The sequence below is a fragment of the Wolffia australiana genome, chromosome 20, assembly GCF_029677425.1.
Source record: "Wolffia australiana isolate 7733 chromosome 20, ASM2967742v1".
NCBI classification, from domain to species: Eukaryota; Viridiplantae; Streptophyta; class Magnoliopsida; order Alismatales; family Araceae; genus Wolffia; species Wolffia australiana.
Genome location: NC_135854.1, coordinates 6821305 through 6843825, shown reverse-complemented (window position 1 = coordinate 6843825; position 22521 = coordinate 6821305). Strand labels below are relative to the sequence as shown.

The window sequence follows — 22521 nt, the reverse complement described above, 5'->3', positions numbered from 1 at the left end:
CTACGGGTTAATTTGGCAAGCTTTGGAGAGGCGATGCGGGTGACATTATGTTGGATAGAAGCAACCATTGCTGGAGTGAAGTTGTGACGCTCCCAAAATATGATGTGACTCCATTGAGTGTTGTCTACTTCTCTTCCATGCGTTTTGGGGATGCGGGGCTCAAACATGAAGTCTGGTGGAGTGAGCAAAAGGATCTCTATAAGGATGTGCTTGGTACTTGCCCCAATTAGTACGATTTGGAGTGCAGAGAATGCATTTTGCATTTCATCTGGTGGCATCATTCATGCTTTGGCGCTATCATCACGGTTAGATTCGGACTATGAGCTGTCGATGATAACAGTAGAGTCTCAGGGTTGCTTTGCTAGTCTCTGTTGGAGAAGTCGTACACTCCGCCGTGGTATGCGCCTTGGTTGGGCTCCTACTAACTCTTCTTTCCTGATGAGGTCATCAACGTTGAGCAAGCCTGGGAAATTTGGTGCAAAATAATCCATGAAACCTGTTTTTCCACAATTCACATTCAATGTAGGAGAGAAATAATGTTCCAGTGAATTCAAAAAATGTTCAAAATAATTTTTTTTTTAACTTTACCGAAGACATCCAAATGTCATGTATACCAAAATTTTTAAGCGCCTTTTAATGGTATTTATTCCACTACTAACCCAAGTGGTACCTAGTAAGACAATGGAAAGTAAATTATCAATATATGAACTATTGAAGTATGAACAAATAAAAAAATGCATAGTAAAAATGAGATATACTTGGATACTTCAGGCTACCATCCTTCCTCTGCAGTTTCTTCATCAGAATCCCTTTCCACTTATTCGACCTCTTCAATCTCAAGCAATGACTCTACTATGTTGCTTGTTGGATGTTGTTGCCTCAACCAACATTATAGTGTCATCAGTACTGACATGTTCTCCGCCAAAAGCCTTGAACGTTTGTACGTGCAAGTACATGTCCAACAGAGAAGCAGCGTTCGACTAGTGCATTGGACGCACAAACAGGAAGAAATCTCGTGCCAAAATAAAAAGCTTTGGGAATCTCTTGCATCCATCGCCTTGCCACCATAAGAGAGAATCAGTCGACATATGGGACATTAGTAGCTAACTCTATAACTCGTTGTCCACTTATGGGGTGACATAATCTTGCCGTGGGAACACTTGTGCAAGCCTCGTCTTGATGGATGGTATGTAGCTCTCATTCATCTCAGCTTCCTCATCATCACCCATACATTGCTGTTGACTCCCTCCGTCACCTCCTATGTTGTTGTCATCCCTCAAATTTGGAACTTCCTCCTCACTGACGTCGTTCGCTAGTGTTTGCATATGCCACCAAGGTGTCACGATCCTCTAGAGCGATGGAGTTTAATTTAATATGTCGATCTAAAACTAATGCAACCGAGAATGCAGTATTTCCCTGAACAAGAGATTGAGAAGGGCAGGATGGGAACTGAGGGAAGAGGGAGAAAGGGAGAAGGGAGAGGTAGGAGAGGGGAACAATGAAGGGGAGAAGGGAGCTGACTGGAGAGGGAGAAGAAGAAACAGGAGAGGGAGACTGCCGGAGAGGGAGACCAAGGTGGGAGATGGGGGGAATAGGGGCTGGCGGGAACTGGGGGAAATAGGGGGGAAGACTAAGGACGTGCCTCGAGAAGGTAACATGTTCGCGAATGCTTCGTCTGTTCCCAAACCATTCACGAACATGTTTGTGTCTGATTTGGACCGTTCGTGTTCGTGTTTGTTTGTTTGCATGTTTGTGGACGAACAAAATATTTTTTCCCATCCCTTCTCTATCTCTATCTTCTCTCTTTCTCTCTCTCTATCTCTAGCTCCTCTCTTTCTCTCTCCCCCTCTCCTCTCTCTCTATCTCTATCTCACTCCCTGATCTCTCTCTCTCACTATTGCTTGGTTTTCTCTTTCTCACACATTAAGGGTTGGACGGTCCTGGTCAGGTCCTGGTGTTTTTAGTAAAGTGCTAAAAATTACATGAATTGAGGTCTGGCTCTGATCTGGTCATGTCCAGTCCTATTTCAGTTCTGGTCTGAAACTGTTGACTAGTCAATGTCACAGTAAAAGAAGAAAAGTCAAATAAAAAAGCATCATGGATAACCTCTCCGCAAGTCTTCTCGACCTTGGTGCACCTACCCTACAAGATTACGATAGATCTTTCCAAACTATAAATTTTCCTATCCTTTGATGTTTCAATATATCAATCACTTATCAGGTTAAGAGCCCAAAATTTAAATTTAAACAATATTGGTACATGGGTACCTACAATGACTCAAAAATATGATCTTTAAGATTAGAGTTTTAAGTTCTTATTCCCTAAAAATAAAATAAAAGTTATGTTGTATCAGCGTTATTTAGCCCTCTAGAAGAAGATAGAAAGAAAATAGAAGAAAAAAGGAGATTAGGAAAAGCTACAGAATAATATAGAAAAAAAATATAATAAAATTAGAAAATAGGAAAACTAATATGAGTAAAATAAAGAAAATATGGAAAGGATAGGAATAAGGAGATGAAACATCAAAGATAACGAAACAAATGATAAGAGAGGAGAGACGAAAAATGAAAAAAAGGGAAGATAAGAAAAAATAGTTGATAATTAAAAAAATGGAACAAAAGAGCGGCCTGAAAACACAAGAAAATGGAGGGACAAGGGGAAAGAGGAGAAGAGATGAGAAAGAAAGAGAGGAGTGAAAATGTGGCTGCATCTGAGAAGTTGGCTTCATCACATCTGTTTGCAAGAATCATAGTTCTGAAAATAATGATAATCCTATGTTAAAAAATTTTAGAAAACTTATTTGGTATGTAAATGGGCATATGTTTTTTGAACAACCCATTATTTTTATTTACAAATAAGGGCAGTTTATCAAATATATTACCAGCCTGATTATCACATTTACAATAAGCAAGGTATTAAAAGGATGAATTTACATAAAAGCCCTAAAAATAATGTAAATCAAGGTGAACTAGATAAGTCGTGTATATATTATATCAATTAGAATAATAATTTGAACTTTAACTATTCATTATGGAAATTTACTTCATAGGTATATAAAAGCTTATAGTCTAAGAAATCAGAAAAAATCGTACAATAAACTTAAAAATAGATATTCAGGAAATTTATTTTTAATTAAATTCAGTCATGACACTTCATTAAAACACATTTCTATTTAAATACATACTTTATTTAAAAAAAAAATTCTTGAATTTTAGTTCGTAGTAACATAGAAGTGATTTTAAGAGAGATATTTTGACTTACTCACTTTCTTAACTTTATCAATAAATACATGTGGCACCCTGAAATGATTAAATTTATATGTAAATAATGGAGCATTTACAAGTTCCAAAAAATATTTTAGAGTCTGCTGCTATTGAGTGATGGAAATATATGTGATCGGCAAGCCAATCACACATTCCACGTCTAGTTCCATGTTCATTAATAGAACATATTCATTATAGTGCACGTGTGATACTTATAATGAAGTCCATGAATACATGATCGGACTTAGTGAATTATGATGAGATTATAATATGGAGATCACTAGTCTTTAAGCATGTGTTCTAAGCATTCCTATTTGAAGGATACGCAAGAAGGACATCGAAGTATCTGGATAGAATAACATTATCTAGCCTCACTCATATGATGAGTATGGCCGATCCTGAAGCCATTAATGTGGGGACACTAAAGATAGATAGTGGGTGCTCTTTCATGCAAAGAGTTCATTGAATTGATCCGTATGAATCCGTGAATGATATTATACCGAACTGTCAATTAGGTTGAATCACGTTACGATTGTGTAAGTGGTCCGTTGACATGAGACACCAAAGGCGTCTTGTGGACGAACGATTATACTTTGACTATGGCCAACGAGTCTCTAATCATGGAATTCTAAATGGTCTTAGTTAGGGTACATCAAGAAGTTCACGAAAATGATTGAGTGGTCAAGATGGGATCGTCCACCCTCAGTATAAGAGGTGACAACTCAAGGAAGATGATGCGATCAAGGCAGTGAAATATCGGAGAAGAGTTCTCTAATGATTTACGAATGCATCAGTACTAACTCGGAGGATTGATTGGGGTTTGACAGTTGACCATACCCTAAGTCGTCCAAGGAGCGTCAAGTGGATGAGGGATTATATGTACATGGTAATCGATGACGAACAGGTTCCATGAGTGACTCGATACACACTCCTTTGTATCTTCTAGAGCACGAGGTGTAGCTTGGCACCCCACATGTTGGAGACTCAACCTATCGATTGGGTCAAAATTGATCCGACGTTAATCAATCTATACGATGATATAGTTAATTAATTTGAAATTCCAATAAAAGTTATTGGGCCGCTCAAGTCGTTAACTAGACTGATACATGGTCCTCGAGGGTCACACGCAAAAGGTCTTTTGGACGTGGGAAGATATACTCAAGTTTTGGGGGTTTTTATGAAAAATACCCACTTAGTATAAATAGGGAAAGGCCCTGAACGAAATTCACTCATGCCAGAATTGTTTAGGGGCCTTCCCCTTCTTCTCCCCTCTCCATGCCCGATGCGATCGGAATGGCGTAACGACGACAGTGGAGGTAGAACGGGGCTCGTCAATGAGAAGGAGGAGATTTGACGTGCCGAGGATGGCGTGGATACGTTTAGAGGCTCCACACTTGAGCAGCTCAACTTGTCTCATTCCGGGATCCAGGAAATCGCGGATGCGATCGGTGCAAAGGTACTTTGTTGCATGATTTTATCGATGTTGTTCGATTCCGTTCAAGCCCTTCGCTAGGAATATTTTAGTTTATTCATCCATATCAGGGCCTCTAGAACCCAACAGTGAGAACCTTTCATTTGGATTTTATTGCATCCTGTCAGAGATTATCACTCTATAATATTCTCTGACAGGATATTTCTACAATGCCTAGTAACATCATCTAATAAGTCATTGCTTGACTAATGTGACCTCAAATCATTGATCTTGTTCAATACAGATCTTCTGGTATTTTTAGTCCTTATTAACTAAAATTCACAATCAACTTTTTTACCCATTTAAACAGTGGCTTTACTTCTTAGATGATACTTACATATTTCATTATTATCATCATAAAATTTGATGATCTCAGAATGACACAATAAGTTTTCACTTGCAGAATACTAAAAATATTGTTTTCAAAACTTAGACGATTAAATATCCCAGATTTCTCTTAATAGTAGCTTCAAATTTCCCTAAAATTCCAGAATAATCTCGATAAATATTGAAATCTAATCAATCCCAAATAATCTCTTTAATATACTTGATATAATTAAGACATGAGTCACTTGAAATGAGACTTGTCGTAATAAGACAAGAAGCGAAGATAGAAAAAGTTGCATCTCATATAACATTTGGGAACTACATCTCATTTTATGTGCATTGCATCCCAAGATATGTCCCGTTTGGATACCAATATATCCCACCCTGTTTGTGCACTTTAATATGTAAAAATTATTATTCTATCTGACTTGAATTTACCATCTTTAGTTCCCATACTTTGCTACCAAAATTTACTCTTGCCAAGAGCCAATATGGACCTGTTTCTTCCCTCTTCTGCCTATGTCCACAGCAGCCACTACCAAGCACCACTCCCTTTGCCCACTAGTACAGCTGGATTCTTCATAAGTCATTTCAAGATATTAGTATCATTGTTCAGAGGTGGGTTTTTCATGATCAAAATTATAGAAAAGAATCATTCTGGAGCCTAATAAAGAGAACTTAATTGTTAGGTGGACCCCAAGACATGCATCATGTGTTGATCGTATTTTGTAGATGGGTTTGAATCCAAATGTAACACAAGGATGATGACCTCAGAAATAGTATAAAACTCATTTGTTTCACAATGTCAATAAAATCATCATATGGGTCATCATGGAGCACATCCAACTTTCATGCCCCTTAAAAGTATCCGATGTCCACTTATCTTCAGGGAGGTAACGACTTCCTATATGTACGCATTTTCATTATCAATAGCAAATTTCCATCTCTTTTGCTTGTGCCCTAGTCTCATCTCAACATGGTATCAAAGTGGTTCATCGTCACCAACTGGCAGAGTAAATGATCAACATTGCTATCTACTCCAACAACTGATCTTTGAAGATTATTTAGTGCACAGGGGAAACCTGCCGTGCACGACCAAGCTTCGTTGTAACGTACAAGTGGTATACCCACCTCCCCATAACCGTGGCTTGCAATAATTTTACTGGAAATCATGTGTACTAGTGGACGAAGTACGTCCAAGTGACATTCAGGCCACGATGCTAGCTTTATCATCTCACAGACTTGTCCCCCTTGAAATTTGACAAGCCATATTTGAGATGGATGTAGAAGGGATGTTCTATTTACCTGTCTATTAGACTCAATGATTCCAGACTTGAGTCATTGAATTTGATACAATTAAAGATATATGGAACACTGCATGAAAACATTATTCCATTGCGGAAGATGAGTCTTGCATTGCATACCTTCTATAAAATTATGCTTTTATATCTCCTTTTTACCACATTTTTAGATTTTCACTAGCATTATTCACCATTTAAGGATAAAAGGATAATTTTATGATTTATTTTCCTAAGTTCTATCTTTAAATATTTTATTGATTTTGAGACTAAACCCATTTGACTCTAAGGAGTCAACTGGATTTCTCACATCTTCTTAGATTTTTATTTAGAAAAACAGGACATAGGTAAATACTATGGTAAATTTGAGATACAAATGGGAGAAAAGGATAAACCTTAACCATCTCATAGATAATCAGAAAAGGTTCAAGACACAAGAATCCCACTCTAGAAGCTCGTTCAAACCTCCTTAAGGACCTGTCAATTAAAGACAAGAATTGTGGAACTAACCCACAATACCAATTAACAGCCTTTTTGAAAAATCTGGGAAGCAGGGAACATAGATCCAGACTGGAAATCAAGTTATCCTAGACTTCTAAACCCTTGGAATGAAATCAAATTTCTGGGAGTGTTAGAGCACTTCTATATAATCTCCTCTCCCCTCTCTTTGTATATCATCTTGGGTTTCTGTTCCCAACATGTTGTTGAAGCCCTAGTGCATCATATTTCTTTGATCCATTATTTTTCTACAAGACTTTGGGAGAGAGAGTTCAAGGTGATTTAGATTCTTGGAGAAATAACACCACTTGGCCCTTGGGGGAAGTGAAAACAAGGTTTGTGCGATCTCCTGAATGTTTGATTTGAAATTTCTCACCTTTTTATCTAGTTAAAAATTCCAATTATAGTCTATACTTCAAGCTTTCCAACGCATCAAATGACACTAAAAAATTCCTCTTGTAGCAAAAGTTGCAGCTTTTTCAGTCTACTACCCCTTGGTGCCCAATTTTCCAATCAGACGGAGGTCTGCAAATTGTGTACAAAGGTTCTCTTTAATGTTAAATTTTATTTATTCCCCTAAAAATTCCCCCAAATTCCTAAAAATCACATTTAATTAGTATAACTTATATAAAATAAAATAAACATGTATTTCATTTATTTAGAATTATTTTGACTAGTTTTACTTATTTCAGTGATATTACTATTCATAAAATACTAAAAAATCTAAAAAAATATAAAATCACCTAAAATTTTATTTTAAAATATATTTGAATTGAAATTTAATCTCTCATTACTTGCACCTTGTGGATTTGACCCATACCATATTCTAAAGAAAATTTTATAAATTGTGTTGCATAAATCAGAGCCTTAAAACGACTTATTTAACCCAATTTTTGGTGTCTCACTTTTCAATAGATCTATGCCTCTTATGCAAGAGCATATAACTGCACTTTCAAATGCGAATGAACTTTAAGAATTGTGCAAGGAGATAGAAGTCAGAAGTTGGAAGTCTTCCTCTCTAGTGCAATACAAGCCTAAAAGCAGACCACAACCAAAGCCACCTTATGGAGATGAGAAGGATAACCTCTAACACACCCACTATGGCCATTCACACCACACAAAGATACAAACTCATTGGAAGATACACACTTGTACAGCTTGGACCATCAATCAAATCAGAAAATGACACATTGTTAGCGAAAGTACTGATGGAACTGAAGTCACGACAAGTCAGATCAATATCCTTAATCATGATGAACTACTATAGCTTAAGAAACTCATGAAGTCAGCCACCGATATTATTGGCTCAACCTTAATGGTTCCCTCAGGTAATTTATTATTTTATTTTCTTACTAACACATCTCATAAGTCTCATATGTGGATCCTGAACTCAGGGGTCATAGATCATATGACTTCTACCAGAACCCATTTTCACACTTATGAATTATGGTCTAGTAATAGGAAATTTTAGACTACCTATGATAATTTTCTACTTGTTGTGGGTTCATGGAGTATCAATATCGCATCTGTTGGCTAAAATACATGTATTCTTCATGTTCCAAAAGTATGGGTCAACATCTGGCTCCATTATCTACTTACAATCTATTTTTTTATGGAATCAATGATTCCATTGTGAAAGAAGTCATGGGCATGAAGCATGTGCTAGCTAGGATCTCAAGAGGGCTCCACTATCTGAGGTCATCAGAAGTAGAGAGGGAGACACATTCCTGAGCATCCACATTGGCGTCCTCTAGGCACGAACAGATTTGGCTTCTTCAGTTGCAGTTGGGTCATTGATTGGATTAGTGTTCGCCGTCCCGATATCCGTCCGATATCTGGTATCGGACAACCGATATCCAATATCCGGAAAAAAATGGGACTGTTCCGGATATCAGATATCGGATATCGGATATCGGGGGGTGAGGACGAAGACGGTATCGGATACCGGATATCGGAAAACCGATATCCGATATCCGATACCGACCGATAAAATATTCATCCATCAGACATTATATTAGTTAGTTAAAAGCACATTAGTAGATTTTGATATGTATTCAATGCCCGTTATTATATAGTGTGCATTTTTCTTTTTTTCTTCCATATGGGATAATGGGATTCAAAGTTAACGTAAACTCTGGATCTAGTTATCCCACATGGGAGATTTTAGAAACTTTTATTAGTATATATTAAATGAGGTCGATATATATTAAATATTAAAATAATAGCTATGCCTATAATTGTTATTTTAAGAGCGTTATATGTGTATATTAATTTAATTATTACTGTACGCATTCAAATAAATAGAAACAATTTTTTTTTATCTTTCCATATGGGATAAAGGGATTCCGAGTTTAACACAAAACCAGAATCCCTTTATCCCATATGGAATAAATAAAAAAAGTAACCTGTATATAATAACTTAGTTGTATGACTAAATAATAATTTCTTCTGGTGCCCCCTTGCCAACGTTACCCCTGCGAAATATGAAATGTCAGCCGACCATAATTTTAGGAGAGAGAAACATGTTTTCATGTGCTCCTCATATTTTTAGAGAGCAAGGGATGAAAAGCTAGAGAGAGAATGAGAGAGAGAGAGAGGGAGAGGGATAGAGCGAGAACAAGAGAGGGGGAGAGGGAGAGGGAGAGAGACTGAACGAGTGAAAGAGAGAGAGATAAATAATTCAATGCGGATATCGAAAACCGATATCCGCATCCGGTACCGTCATCTGTCCCCCTGAGATGGAGACGGATGCCAGTATCGGACGGATACCGGTATCGGATATCGGAAAAAATGGATACCGGAAAATTCATTTCCAGTATCCGGCTCAGCATCCGTCCCGATACCGGCATCGGGACGGGCGAACACTAGATTGGATCCCACTCAGGGCGTATTGTCTCTGATGTAATTTGATGATAAAGAGAGTTCCCATGGTGACTAGGAGAACGTGAATGGTCGGGGACAGACCAAGCAGGGGGGTAGGGATCAGCCAAAGATGAGCTGCCTGAAGATGCAATGAAGAGTAGAAGGATCATGAGAGAAGGAGATTACCAGGGAAGAGATGAAGCTCAGACACATAGGAGAGAAAGGGAAGGGTATTGCCAATTTCAAATATTTCTCTCAGTGCCCTCCTAAAGGGAGGGCACCTACTTAAAGGGAAACATGCACAATGGACTACCCCTAATAGGAAATTAAGGGATTTGGGGTCATATCAGTCATCCATCTTTTTTCTATTGAAGGATATGTGTTCAGATTTGTGTCGCTGTTTAAGTGTGAAAAACCTTGTATGTCATGTCTATCAATTGAGCTAAGTGTAACTTATAACTTAACACCCCTTGGATTACTATAGCAGCACATTGAGTTTGTTCACTATGGTGTATGGGGTCCTGTACCTTTTTCTAACCTACATGGTTCATGTTGGTTATTAATCCTTATAGACGGTGCAAGTCATTTTTAATGGATTCATCTAATGAAACACAAGTTTGAAGGAAACCCTTTCATTTGTGATTTTAAAGCCTTATACCGAGACGAAGGATCTTCAAGCTAATCAAACTTTGGACAAACATACTATTGGTTGCAGATGGATTTATACAAACAACTACAAAGCTGATGGCCAAATTGAACTCTATAAGGCCTGACTCATTTCATAGGATACACTCAACAGTAGGGTACTGATTGTACCGAAACATTTTCCTTGGTTGCTAAGATGAATAACATGTGCATACTTATCTCCTTAGCAGCATCCCAGATTTGGGAGTAAACGCCATTTGAAGATCTCTCATTCAGGGCCCTAGTCTCTTCTTCACAATATCATTTCCATTAAAAATATGGTCAGAAAATTATTATAGCCACATGTTATAGATCCCTCTAAGAGCTCTGATGTTGAAAAGTGTTATTGTTATATGTCATCATCAAGACACTGCATGGCTGTCCCCTGTCAAAAATGTTCTACCACACTATTCTGACATATATGAAAATTTAAAGTGGTTTTACAATTGAAAATACTTTCAAAATTCCTTATACTTCGAAGATTATACAACCTCTAGAAAAGTGTTAAACTTGGTTTGAAATATTGCTGCCATTTTTAAGAAAATTTAGAATTTCTCTGGAGATTGTAAGATTGTGAGAAAATTATTTGAACTTGTAATTCCAACTCTTTAAAGAAACTTTTGATGTCACTCAGAACTACTGATTCGTCGTATTGGAAAATTGGGAGCTAGTGTTTGGCCATCCAATATCTTCAAATATCCATCTGATATCCATATCAGATGAAATTGAGACCATTTCATACACTGAGATCAAATATCAGATGAATAAAGAATATTTTTCTGATACCGTGAATCTGGAAAAATGCAGAATAAGTTAGGATGGTGGCAGATGATGGTGCATGATACAGGATCTGATGTCCGATATCTGAGTTCACACATATACTGATCTCAGAGATCTGGATATTAGCTTATCCTGATATCAGATTTCATATGGAAGAAAAAATTGTGTAATTATGTTTCTTAGAATCCTTCTCCAAAAAAGGGCAACCGCTGTGAAAACATGTGTACATTAATATTATGTAGTAAACTTGGACTTTGGAGCACGTTAACAGGGCACCTTGGGTTCAGGTCGGCCTAATAAATTTCTATGTTGACATTGACCATTAATTTCTCACATATGTTCCTTGATATTCCTCCAATGAGTTCAACATTTTCAATTGTATTGAATATTGGTTAACTTAAAATATTGAATATAATTCATACAGAAAAAGGATAAAATTCAAATATTATATATTTATATGTTTCATACAATAATATAAATTATTTAAATTATAATTAATATTATTTTCAGATATCAGTAAAACTGGTATTGGACATTGATATCTGAAATTAGCCTCCAACCCTGAGATGTAGGCAGCTTCCAATATCAGGATGGATAATGATATCAGATATCATTAATATAGCAGCTGGTATCCAATATTGTCACTCGATATCGGGATATCAATTAGGCTGGATATCATATTTCCCATTTCTGATATCAGTTACATCATCTATCATGATTTTGACTTTCCCTATCTGGGTCCGGATGGTCTACCACTTCTCAGAGCACAAAATCTATCAAGCTGTTGGTAAGTGAACGTTGGAATTTAGTTCCAAATTCTCAGGGGAAAATATAAGAGGGGTGGAATATATTTTTATTGAGAGAGAGAAAGTGAAGGAAATAGAGGGAGAAGCATAAACGAAGACACATATAGAGAGCACGGGATATGGAAACAGACAGATTGTGGAAAATAAAGAGAGCGAGCAATAGATATATAGAGAGAAATTATGTCCTTTATAATATTTATAAAAGTAATAATGTTTAAGTGTGCTTAATGAGCCATCCACAAATGTTATCAGATCTCTTCTAGCAGGCACCATCTCTTGTTGTCAATATGTGGCCTTAAAAAATGCATCCCTTCCTTAGGGGTGAGATCCCCAATCTGTTTAGCTGCATGACAGGTGATATCATGAACATATTCCAATGGTTGACTATAAGTTGAAAAAAATTTAACTGCCTTTACCTGCTCTATTGGCACGTTATTCATTTTGAGCATTAATTGTTACAAAGACATTTTTAATCAACTTCCTTGAATTTCTTTCTTTACCTAATTCAACACCATCTTATAGATAGATATATCATCTTAGCAACCAGAATAATCTTTTAGTCCTTTTTGATGAGTTACTTCGTATCCCTAGTATTATTGGGTAGGTGAGAAAGTGTTCTAAGATATGAGAAAAATCACCTGAAAAATGAAAAGAAATTCGTCATGAATAAAACTTCCAGAATGCTTAATGATTTTAAATAAGCTTGTGGATTCTGATCATGTTAAGTACATGGCAGGAACATAAATAAAAGTTATAAACTGAATCATGATGCATTAAATAGTCAATCATGAAAAGAATGTTTCATATATAAGAAAATTTTCTTTCTTGAAATGCTTTTATTTTCACAAGATCTTTCGTCAAATGTAGATGAGTAGATTTGATCACTATTTGGTTACATTAAGGGATTGAGTTGAAGAAATAACATAGGCCAAAAGTGATCTAAGACTGAAGACAATCAATTAATACAGATGTGATCATTGAGGCTCCAACAGATGGCATAGGGTGCTACTACTGCCATCCGAACAAAACAAACTTATGGAACTCAATGAATTTTCTTGGGTCAAATTTATATAGTACGGTTGAAAATTTATCGTCAGATAACCTTAAATAAGCATGGTTTGGTCCCGACATATTATGGCTCTGCCTAAAAACAAAAAAGATGAGCTGTGTATGCTATTTGAAAATTTTAGTCTCTGTTTCCAAGGGTGTAACTCTTTCCTTTGTACATTCATTCATTGTTGGGGATAGATTCAGGAGACGGCCAATGATTTTTTTTCACAGACGAAAACTGAAGTAAAATCCATTTCATTCTCAGTTATTGGTTTCTCAGTCCCACAATGATTCAGAACAACCTCTTGCTTGTACATATCTATTGCATGATTCAAACAATATACAAGTCCCACATGATGATGCGTAGCCTTGGTCTTTTGGAAACCCGTGACGACCTTTTTATGGTTTTTGTACATTCGCTCCTTCTGAACAAAGAAAAAGATCCATTTTTCAGATATCAAGTTATAGTGGGGTCTAAACAAGTTACTCTTACAGCAAATAAAGTCAAAGTAAGATTCTTGCGCTAAAAAAAATTATGAGAGGAAATATCTTTGTGCAAACTTGTTAGCAGGTGCCCAATCCTTGAAACATTTTAGAGAATTTATCATTCATAGGTAAAAAGGAATGTAACTTTAGAACGATGCCCTGATTACGTCCAGTATATGCCGTAAATATTAAAAAGAGAAATTTCATCCACAAAAGAGATACAAAAAGAATGTGTTTTAAAAGATCAGTTAAACATTAGTGGATTCATGGTAACTTAACTTGGGACACCAGTTTCGACACTTGAAATTCAAAGTGCAGTGTGATAGCAAAGTTTTTAGAAAAACTGCCATGATTGTCAATCAAGATCAAGGCATAAAGATCATACAGAAAAGAGAGCCATGTCACAGACAATAAAGAGGACAGCGAGGGAGCAGAAGGCTAGAAACATCAAACATAAAGAATTGCCTAAGACGAACATGAGGAAAGAAGCTTAGAAGGGTATTATTCTTCTGGAGAATCTATGACATGATCTGTATCCATAGCTATGAGCAGAAGAAATCCAGGCAGATGAGCCAACCCATTACGTACTCCCTTCCTCAGGAGGGCTAAGAAGGAATTGAGACATAAGCTACCCAAACTGCCCTTCTCACTCTCTCTTGTTTCGGGTTAACTCCTCTCCCTCTTGATCATAGGCTCAACACCATCCACCAAAAGAGCACCAGCCAGTTCGTTGGTGATCCTTTGACATCTCCCATGCCATTGCCGTAACTATCTTGACCCAGGGAATTCTCTCTCATCTCTCTCTCGACCCCCTCATATCTGAACTTGCATGATTTCGATCGATGTGGTTTATCATAATGAAGTTTGAGCTTATTTACAACTCAGACATATGTCATGCCAGGATGATACACAACGATTCTTCTCCAAACATTATCAAAGGAAGAAGAGGAGACACGTGTGAGAAGATTTCTGTTGACCACCCACGTGGGAGATCTGCTATAAATAAGAGGGAACCAGAAATAAGCGGGAAGAGTCTTTCTTTCAAGAATTCAGTTCCCATCAGAGGCAAAGGGCTGGGGGTGCAGGATCGAGCCTGCCAAACAGAGGGAGAGCGTGAGGAGCACTCCTGTGTTTCTATCTCTCTTTCTACATCATCCGTCTCATCCATCTCCATCCCTCTACCATTGTGAACGACAATGCAACAATTTAGTATTGCTTAGATCGATATCGACCGTGTTTTCTCATCAAAGTACTGGATTGATATCAGGTTTACTTAAATCAGAAGTTCTAATTCCATTCAGAAGAAGTTGGTTTAAATACCAACCAATACAAAAAAGAGCAGTGGGCCCCACTGACATAATTGACTTATTGCCAGGAGAATAAGTCACTTAGAACATGTGGCCCATTAATAACATAAAGAAATGAAACGGGAAAAAGACACATGACCTATTTACAAGTCTAAGAACACAGAAATTAGATACATTAATACAGTTTCCTCAACACTTGCCCGTCTTTTACTTCTACTTCTCTCAGTATCTAACCTTTTGATCTCATTCACAGAGATGTTTGGGGGCTAACTCCAGTTTCTAGCACTTCAGCTCGCAATGGTAGGCTATTTTTTTAAATGATGTTGCTCATTCCACTTGGGCTTTCTTCGAAAATATAAATCTGACCTTTCTCGGGTTCTCCTTAATATCCATTCCCTAGTCCAGACTCAATTTTCTACCATTATTTGACGCTTTCACTCTAACAACGCCTGAGATTACATCAATTACCATCTCTCATTTCTTTCATTGTCACGGCATTTTACTGATATGTTCTTTTCAAGAATGTACTTCAGGAGACACAAGAGAAGGGCTGACAGTTAGCCACATGTGCAGATGAGTTTGCATGTCTGGAGGCTTTTAAATAAAGCATTGGAGGAAAAGAGGGTGTTACAAATAATTATTGAAGAAGTCAGCAAGGGATCAGTCAGGGAGCGACCAAGAGGCCAGAGAAGGAAGACAGCCCTGCAGCAATGAGAGAGGGTTCCAGAGTGGAACTCTGATACATTATTTACAAGGAGGTATCATGATCATTTTTGGAAACCACACCAGGACATACGTGCGAGTGCTCGCACATGCGAACAAGTTTAAAAGATGGCAACCTGCGTTGGAGACAGAGATCATCATTTCTTGCAAGTTGTAGCTGAATTGGGATAGAAACCGCAGAGTGCCGGAGGCTGGAGCAGCAATGATTTCATTTGCCACTGGAAGGGATCTTGTCCACCTAGGGCAGTCCATTCTTCTACCTTGTCTCTTCATCTCTCTTATACTCTCAGTGTCGGATTCTCAGAGCATTCTTGGACATACGTGTTTTGTTTAGAATTTAATACAATTATGATTCTTTTGGCCAATTACATTTCGTGATACCAAACTTAGTGTATAAAACTCTTTTGTTCACCTCTGGTTCTTCTTATTCTATCGTCCTGTATGAGATACAATTGGGGAGATCTGTTAAGTTGATATCATTCATCTCATTTGGTCTCTTGTTTTCAATAAAACCATTCCACAGAACATTGATTTTCCCCACGTCAGTTGCTATGTGCCCAAAGCAATTGATTTTGTTTTGTGTGATCAGGCATAATTTTAGGTTGGCCACAAATTGGAGCCTTCCAAAAAGGGTGGGATACCCTTTAAGAAATCGACCAACAGTAGGTAATTGCGGATGAAATACCGTGTGTAGAAGGGGATTGCATGTCTTGTAAAAACTCCAAAGTTGCCTTTTGTTTCATTGTAGCTCTTGAGCTGAAGGTGTGAATGGGACGCCATGATCGGGATCAGTCTTTAGTGGAAACCTTTCCCTTGCCAGAGCACCTTAAGTGTAAACAGGTGTCACTGCTTAGGAATAAATCAAATGTCTTCAACCATTGGGGCCTAATACCACCTCAAAATGGCTCAAAAAAACACGGATAATAAGCTTTGAATAACCTGAAGTCCTTGAAGATATATAGAAAGATTGAAGTGGATCCCTTGTGGGGGTTGGACAACACCATTAGCAAGCAGAATGTTATACTAAATTCCGTAAAAAAATGATCGAGATAACTGGGCGACGAGCACTGAGCCTATAAATTGTGTGTTACACCCCCATCAATCATGACTCGCACCACTTGACCCAAGATGCTGCCCCAAAGCTTGATTTGTGAGCTAGGGGAAATTACCGTAGTATAATAGAGCAACTTCAGAGCTGTAAACATATAACCTTCGGTGTTTGGTTCCTCTTCAGTTTGCATAGTTTTAGTGGAAGCTTCTTGTGGCTCTATAGTTTTATCTCCTTCAAAAACCATGATGAGGTTCAAATCCTTTTCACACCAATTGCCAGGGGTGAACTGCTCACTGCAGTAAAAACAAAGGCTCAACAAAACGATATGTTCCTCTCTCGACATATCATCTTCAATGTGATTTTGATCATAAATGAGAGTTCCCGGGATGAAGAGGAGAACGGGACTGGTCAAGAGAGAGGCCGAGGGGAGGGGGCATGGATTGACCGAGGACGAGCTGCCTGAAAACACGGTGAAGAGGAGACCATCACAAGGGAATGGGGATCGGGGAGGAAGAGATGTGATTCGGATGTAGAGGGAAGAAGCAACAAGTGCTTCCAATAACAAGGTACTTCTCTGGCTGCCCTCCTAAAGGGTGGCACCCAATTTAAAGGGTACGTGCGGAAGGGAAAAGACACGACTGCCCCTAAGAGGGCTCAGGGATTATATCAGATTTCTACGAGGCTGGAGATAATGATGACAAAATTTCAAGTATCAGATTTCCAGTATCAGATTTCCAGTATCAGATTTCTACGAGGCAGCATCATTCAGGGCTGTGAACAATGATGAATAATGATGAGGATGGCAGGGTTTGGATAATGATGATGACTTTTGTAATCATCATCAGAATAGGTATTTCTCTGTTATCTTAATGGCCCATGAGGGGTTGTTTGGGTTACCCTTCCATTCCGAGTATCAAGGACCATAAGGTGCCGCCCATTGGGTTTGTTTGCTTTGCCATTTCAAGGATAAGAAGTCAGGTCCATGGATTGCGTTCACCCCTATAGACCATGGGTCTCAAAAGGATTAACCCATAGGCATCGGACCCATGAAGGACTGATAAGTTTGGGAACTTACAGGAACACAATAAGTAGAACTAGGAACAATTGGCATTTCAAAGTGCGACTGATAAGTTCTATTCAAAGAAATACATAAGAAGAAATAAGAGGAGGGTGGTCAACCACCACCGTTGACTGACAAAGGCGACCAAGACAGCAGAAGGGGGGGTCGTGTCCCTATAAATAAGGTCGGAAGACCAGGTGAGGCACGGAAAGTATTTTATTGAAAGAAAGGTTGACGGTTACTCGTTTAGGAAAGGCCTGAGGACAAGAGTCCCTCGTGTCGATCTGGAGGAAGTATTGGTGGTCGGAGCTGATCTTGATTGAGCGGGGGTTTCACCAAGGCGCGAGGTCGTCCAGATCTAGACACCAGGAAGGAGCTATCTCTAGGAGCAGGAGCTGTTCAGGTCAGATCCGGAAGGAGCCTAGCCGAGGAGTGGGACGCTCAGATCAAGCTTGCTATTGCTATTTCCTTATCATAACAAATCTTGCTGTACATTGTGACAATTTGAATCAAATATCGCATCGATACAGAATTAGAGTATCAGTGACTTTGGTGAATCCTTCCTTTTCCAAATTAAATTGTCTTTCTGCTATTTGCTTCCCTTATCCTCTGTCCCTTTTTCTCCCCTCATGGGACTCTCCCCCTTCACCTGTCCCTAAGAGCATCCTCATTCAAGTGAATGGTTGGACACAGGTCTTTCATGTAATTTTCCACACCCCACGTAAGGGTGGCGATTGACTCTGTAAAATTAGTTCTGGTTTTACTGTCCGCCACTGAGTTCTGGTTTTACTGTCCGCCACTGACTACCATGGTGGGAGGGTTCCTCCTGCCTCTCTCTCTCTTCTGCACTCCTTCCTATGGAGTCCTACAAGAGCATAGGCAGCAGAAGTAGAACAAGAGAGAGAACAAAATAATGGGTTAACTATGGAGGAACTAGAACAAGAGAGAGAATAAAGGGCCATGAGGGAAAGCCATGAAGTATTTCGTTAAAATAAAATAAGATACAAGGGTCACCAGTAGGCATCACTATTATTTCCAAGGGAATTTGCTAATTGGCAAATACTCAGTGAACTGGGCCAAATAGTTTGGGACCACTGTTCTTTGCAAAATTACAGCCCAATTTGCAATGGGTTTAGAAAAAAGGCAACTTGAAAAGCAGAGCATAGTGAGAAACAGTCACCCTTATTCCTTATCATTTAACTCTCTTAGATTTCTATAAAATATGCTGCTTCTCCTACTTCTAGCCCCTCTCCCCTCCCGCCTTCTATTCCTATCTCTCCTTTTGTTTGTGTTAATCAACCAAGACTAGAAGGTAGCCTCTTGAATGTCCTTTGAAAGTCAGAGAGAAGAAAAAGGGACTACGAGCAATAAGAAAAAAATAATTAAATCATATGATCGAAAAAAATTGGAGTATATATAGTCAAGATAACCTGAGATTACTTTCTCATTGCAGTAAAGTCCAGGACTGCATTGTGATTAAAAATTATCAGCAAGCTGTGGAAATCTCTGTAGTAGGGACGTCACCGCCTTAATAGCAACCTGCACAATCGAAGCAGTAAAAATCCACCGCACATAATATACACCGCCGAAAGATAGATAGAGAGGAAAATATACACATAATAAAATGACGTAAATGTACAACATGCCTACAAGAGCAAAATACAGACATCTTCTCTGTATTTCATGAGGATGTGAAGTACATGAAGCACAATGGGAAGAATCCACACTACGGAATGGCAAGAATCCACACAACGCAATACAGTAAAAAATAAAAGGATAAATGTAACGACTAACAAGACAATCAACTTCAATGATTATGCAAATTATGAAATTTTATTTGAAAGGCACGTTGTCATGGACCCAAGACCAAAGCTAAGTTCTTTATGATGAGAATTCATCGAACCGGTTTAGTTAAAAGATCATTAAAATGCGAGTTGAATCCTTACCAAAGCCATTTCGCCTGGTTTTAAAGCTGGTTCCACGCAGTCTCGACCGTAACTGCACAAATTCAACGTCAGGTTAATTAATTTTTGGAACAGAAAGAAATCATCTTTCGTGATAAGTTATATAAGATGGACATGCCAATAAGGACGGGAAATTTTCAGTTATTTTCCTTCTTAGTAGACAGAGATTACTTTAAGATGAAACTAAAACTTGAAAACTACACCAAATTAACCGCTCATAAACTTGTCCAGATATATTTTTGATTTCAGTGACCTGCACTCGGCACTTAACCTAGCGGCAATAAATTTCATTCTGAATTTTGAAAAGAAAATTGAAAAGATGAACTCCTCTTTTTTACGTCAATCAGTGAGCAACAAGTTGTTTCATCGACAGAGTAATGTTTTCAAATGCAGATGAAGAAGTTAGGACAGTTAAAGAGATTGAACATACACTATCTGCCTCCTGCCATTGATGACATCCAAACGATAAAAGCTACAACCCTTACTAAATGGGAAAGTCTTTCCTCGCCACTCTACCATAAGAACAGAAAACCGTTAGACTTAATCGTTCTTCTCTAGAAACTAAGAACTCAAAGGGACAACATCTTTGAATTACCCAAATGCCACGTAACTCCAATCGCCGAAGAATCATCCGTGGTTATGTCATCAATTACAAACTGAAGATCCGAACTTATGGAATCCGAGAATTCCTTAAAAAAATCGAGAATTGCCTGCAGAATGAGATAAAAAGCACGTTCAGGGTGGAAAATCCGACAAAATGATCCGAGTATTTTTAAAAGCAGAGATCAAAAATCACCTTTCTTCCGACGAAAGGACTGGCGAAGACCAAATCCTCGTAGACGCACTCATCCGAAATGAGGGGAGCAACGGAAGCCACGTCCCTACGATTGATCCTATCATAGAATTCCTTCACAATTGCGGCCCCCGAATCGATAGTAAGATTGGGGGAAGAAGCTGAGGTTGATGTTGGATCGGACGCCTTCGCCACGGGCAAGCTTCTGCTGCGATCTTTCAACGCAACAGGGCAAGAAATTTCAAAAAAATATGGAATTATTGCGGAATTTCTTTTGGGCTGAAACCCAAGAAAATTTGATCGATTCCGGGAGATGGGTCGCGATGAAATCGAGGGCGGACAGCTTCTGCAGCAGAGTTCCATCGCACAAGCAGCTGTCTTTGTCTGTTGGGTAGGCGAAGTTCTTCAGGCAGTGGAGCTTTAAAATATCAACAGTTATATTTGTATATATAGTAGACTTTTAACAACATTTATAACTTTCTTACCATACATAAAACATTTAGGGAACATTTATAACTTTCGTTTTTGTCTAAAGCATGAACTTTCATGCTTGTCTAAAAAATAGCATGGGCCAATAAGAAGACGCCACTTGGCGTCTTCTTATTTTTTTTGTCAGCCATGGTCAACTGCTGACGTGGTAGCCACCGTGGCAGCCAGGTGGACTCCACGGTGGCATCCACGTCAGCAGCCGCCGCCGACGCCGCACATCTCCGCCGCCGACGCAGGCGGGGCAGCGGCGGGGAATGGGGGGGGGGGTGGCGGAGCGGCGGGGAAGGGGGGAGCAGGCGGGGCAGCGGCGGGGGACGGGGGCGCGGGCGGCGGCGCGGCGGGGGGGGGGGGAGCAGGCGGGGCCGCGGCGGACGTGGGCGGCCCGGCGGGAAAGGGGGTAGCCCGCTGCGCCCCCGCTCGCCCCTCCCTTCCCCCGCAGCGGGCTACCCCCTTTCCCGCCGCGCCGCCCATCTCCGCCGCTGCCCCGCCTGCTCCCCCCTTCCCCGCCGCTGCCCCGCCTGCTCCCCCTTCCCGCGCTCCGCCACCCCCTCCCCATTCCCGCGCTGCCCGCCTGCGTCGGCGGCGGAGATGGGCGGCGTCGGCGGCGGCTGCTGACGTGGATGCCACCGTGGAGTCCACCTGGCTGCCACGGTGGCTACCACGTCAGCAGTTGACCATGGCTGACAAAAAAAATAAGAAGACGCCAAGTGGCGTCTTCTTATTGGCCCATGCTATTTTTTAGACAAGCATGAAAGTTCATGCTCTTTCATAGTATTTTCCCAAACATTTATATATGGTTTTGGAAAAGAAATAGCTGCACAAGTCTTTAATAGGTTGTAGGAAATGACATTCATTCCATAAGGCTGTCCCTCTTGGATTCACTTAAGCTCTTTATATAGCTTCATTTATATCTGGTTTTTGTTATTTTCTCATTGGCTTCCTTCATTTAGAAACTCTTTATTCTCCATTATGGTTGTTACAATTCCAACAATCCCACTACATCAGGCCCCTTTCAACAATGCACAACAGAAAAGCGCTTGCGGTTAACAGGCCATCGTGGAACTATGATAGAGAATCTTCTTTATTCGCTCCTGCTCCTAAATGCTCCTAACGTCGCAACGGAAAACTTTCAGTCCAAGTTTTTATCAATATCATTGACTTGTAGGATTTAAGTCTCCCAAAGGACTTTGCACTATGTTTCTATATTTGCTCGTCAATTAATCACATAAAGTTAAAATATCTCTTAATACTAATAAGATTTTCAATTTAAACTTGAGACTATATTTAGAAATCACCTCTCTATTTTTTGGAGATAAAAAAATATTTATTGGATTAACTTCTCTTTGTCTTAAACTTTTTTCCTTGATTCACAAATATTTAGGATTAATATAGAAAAATTCCTAAATTTTTTTTATCAGTTACTTCTACCTTTTTCTTCCACCCATACCCAATAAATCAATATCAAAGTTTTTTCCAAGGCCAATTTCTAAATGACCCAAAATGCACCCATCACAGGGGCTAAATAAAGCTCAATTATGATTTTGTCTAATTCATATAGTTTAGTACCTGTCTGCAACTCAGATAATCATCATAAAATATTGACAACAAA

The 22521-nt window shown here is 39.0% G+C and overlaps 1 protein-coding gene across 2 annotated transcripts; it reads right to left on the bottom strand.

Moving 5' to 3' along the window:
- Window positions 1-13278: 13278 nt before the first annotated feature.
- LOC144716116 (uncharacterized) lies at window positions 13279-20832 on the bottom strand. 2 transcript variants are annotated; one of them, XM_078591167.1, is made up of 6 exons: window positions 20427-20832; window positions 20226-20340; window positions 20061-20142; window positions 19613-19664; window positions 19097-19205; window positions 13279-13464 (listed from the first exon to the last, which is right to left on the bottom strand). In XM_078591167.1, exons 1-5 carry the CDS (start codon window positions 20784-20786, stop codon window positions 19143-19145), a joined length of 672 nt encoding a protein of 223 aa, XP_078447293.1. In that variant the 5' UTR covers window positions 20787-20832; the 3' UTR covers window positions 13279-13464; window positions 19097-19142. The 2 variants fall into 2 exon arrangements, with proteins under 2 accessions (XP_078447293.1, XP_078447294.1); XM_078591168.1 differs by having other exon boundaries at window positions 19107-19205.
- Window positions 20833-22521: the final 1689 nt, after the last annotated feature.

Bases quoted from the DNA above. Each gene is read 5' to 3' on its own strand.
- LOC144716116 (XM_078591167.1), bottom strand. From the start codon at position 20,786: ATGGAACTCTGCTGCAGAAGCTGTCCGCCCTCGATTTCATCGCGACCC. The intron at 20,341-20,426 runs GTGATTTTTGAT...CTCATTCTGCAG, and splicing joins GTCCTTTCGTCGGAAGAAAG to GCAATTCTCGATTTTTTTAA. The intron at 20,143-20,225 runs GTAATTCAAAGA...TTCTTATGGTAG, and splicing joins TGGAGTTACGTGGCATTTGG to AGTGGCGAGGAAAGACTTTC.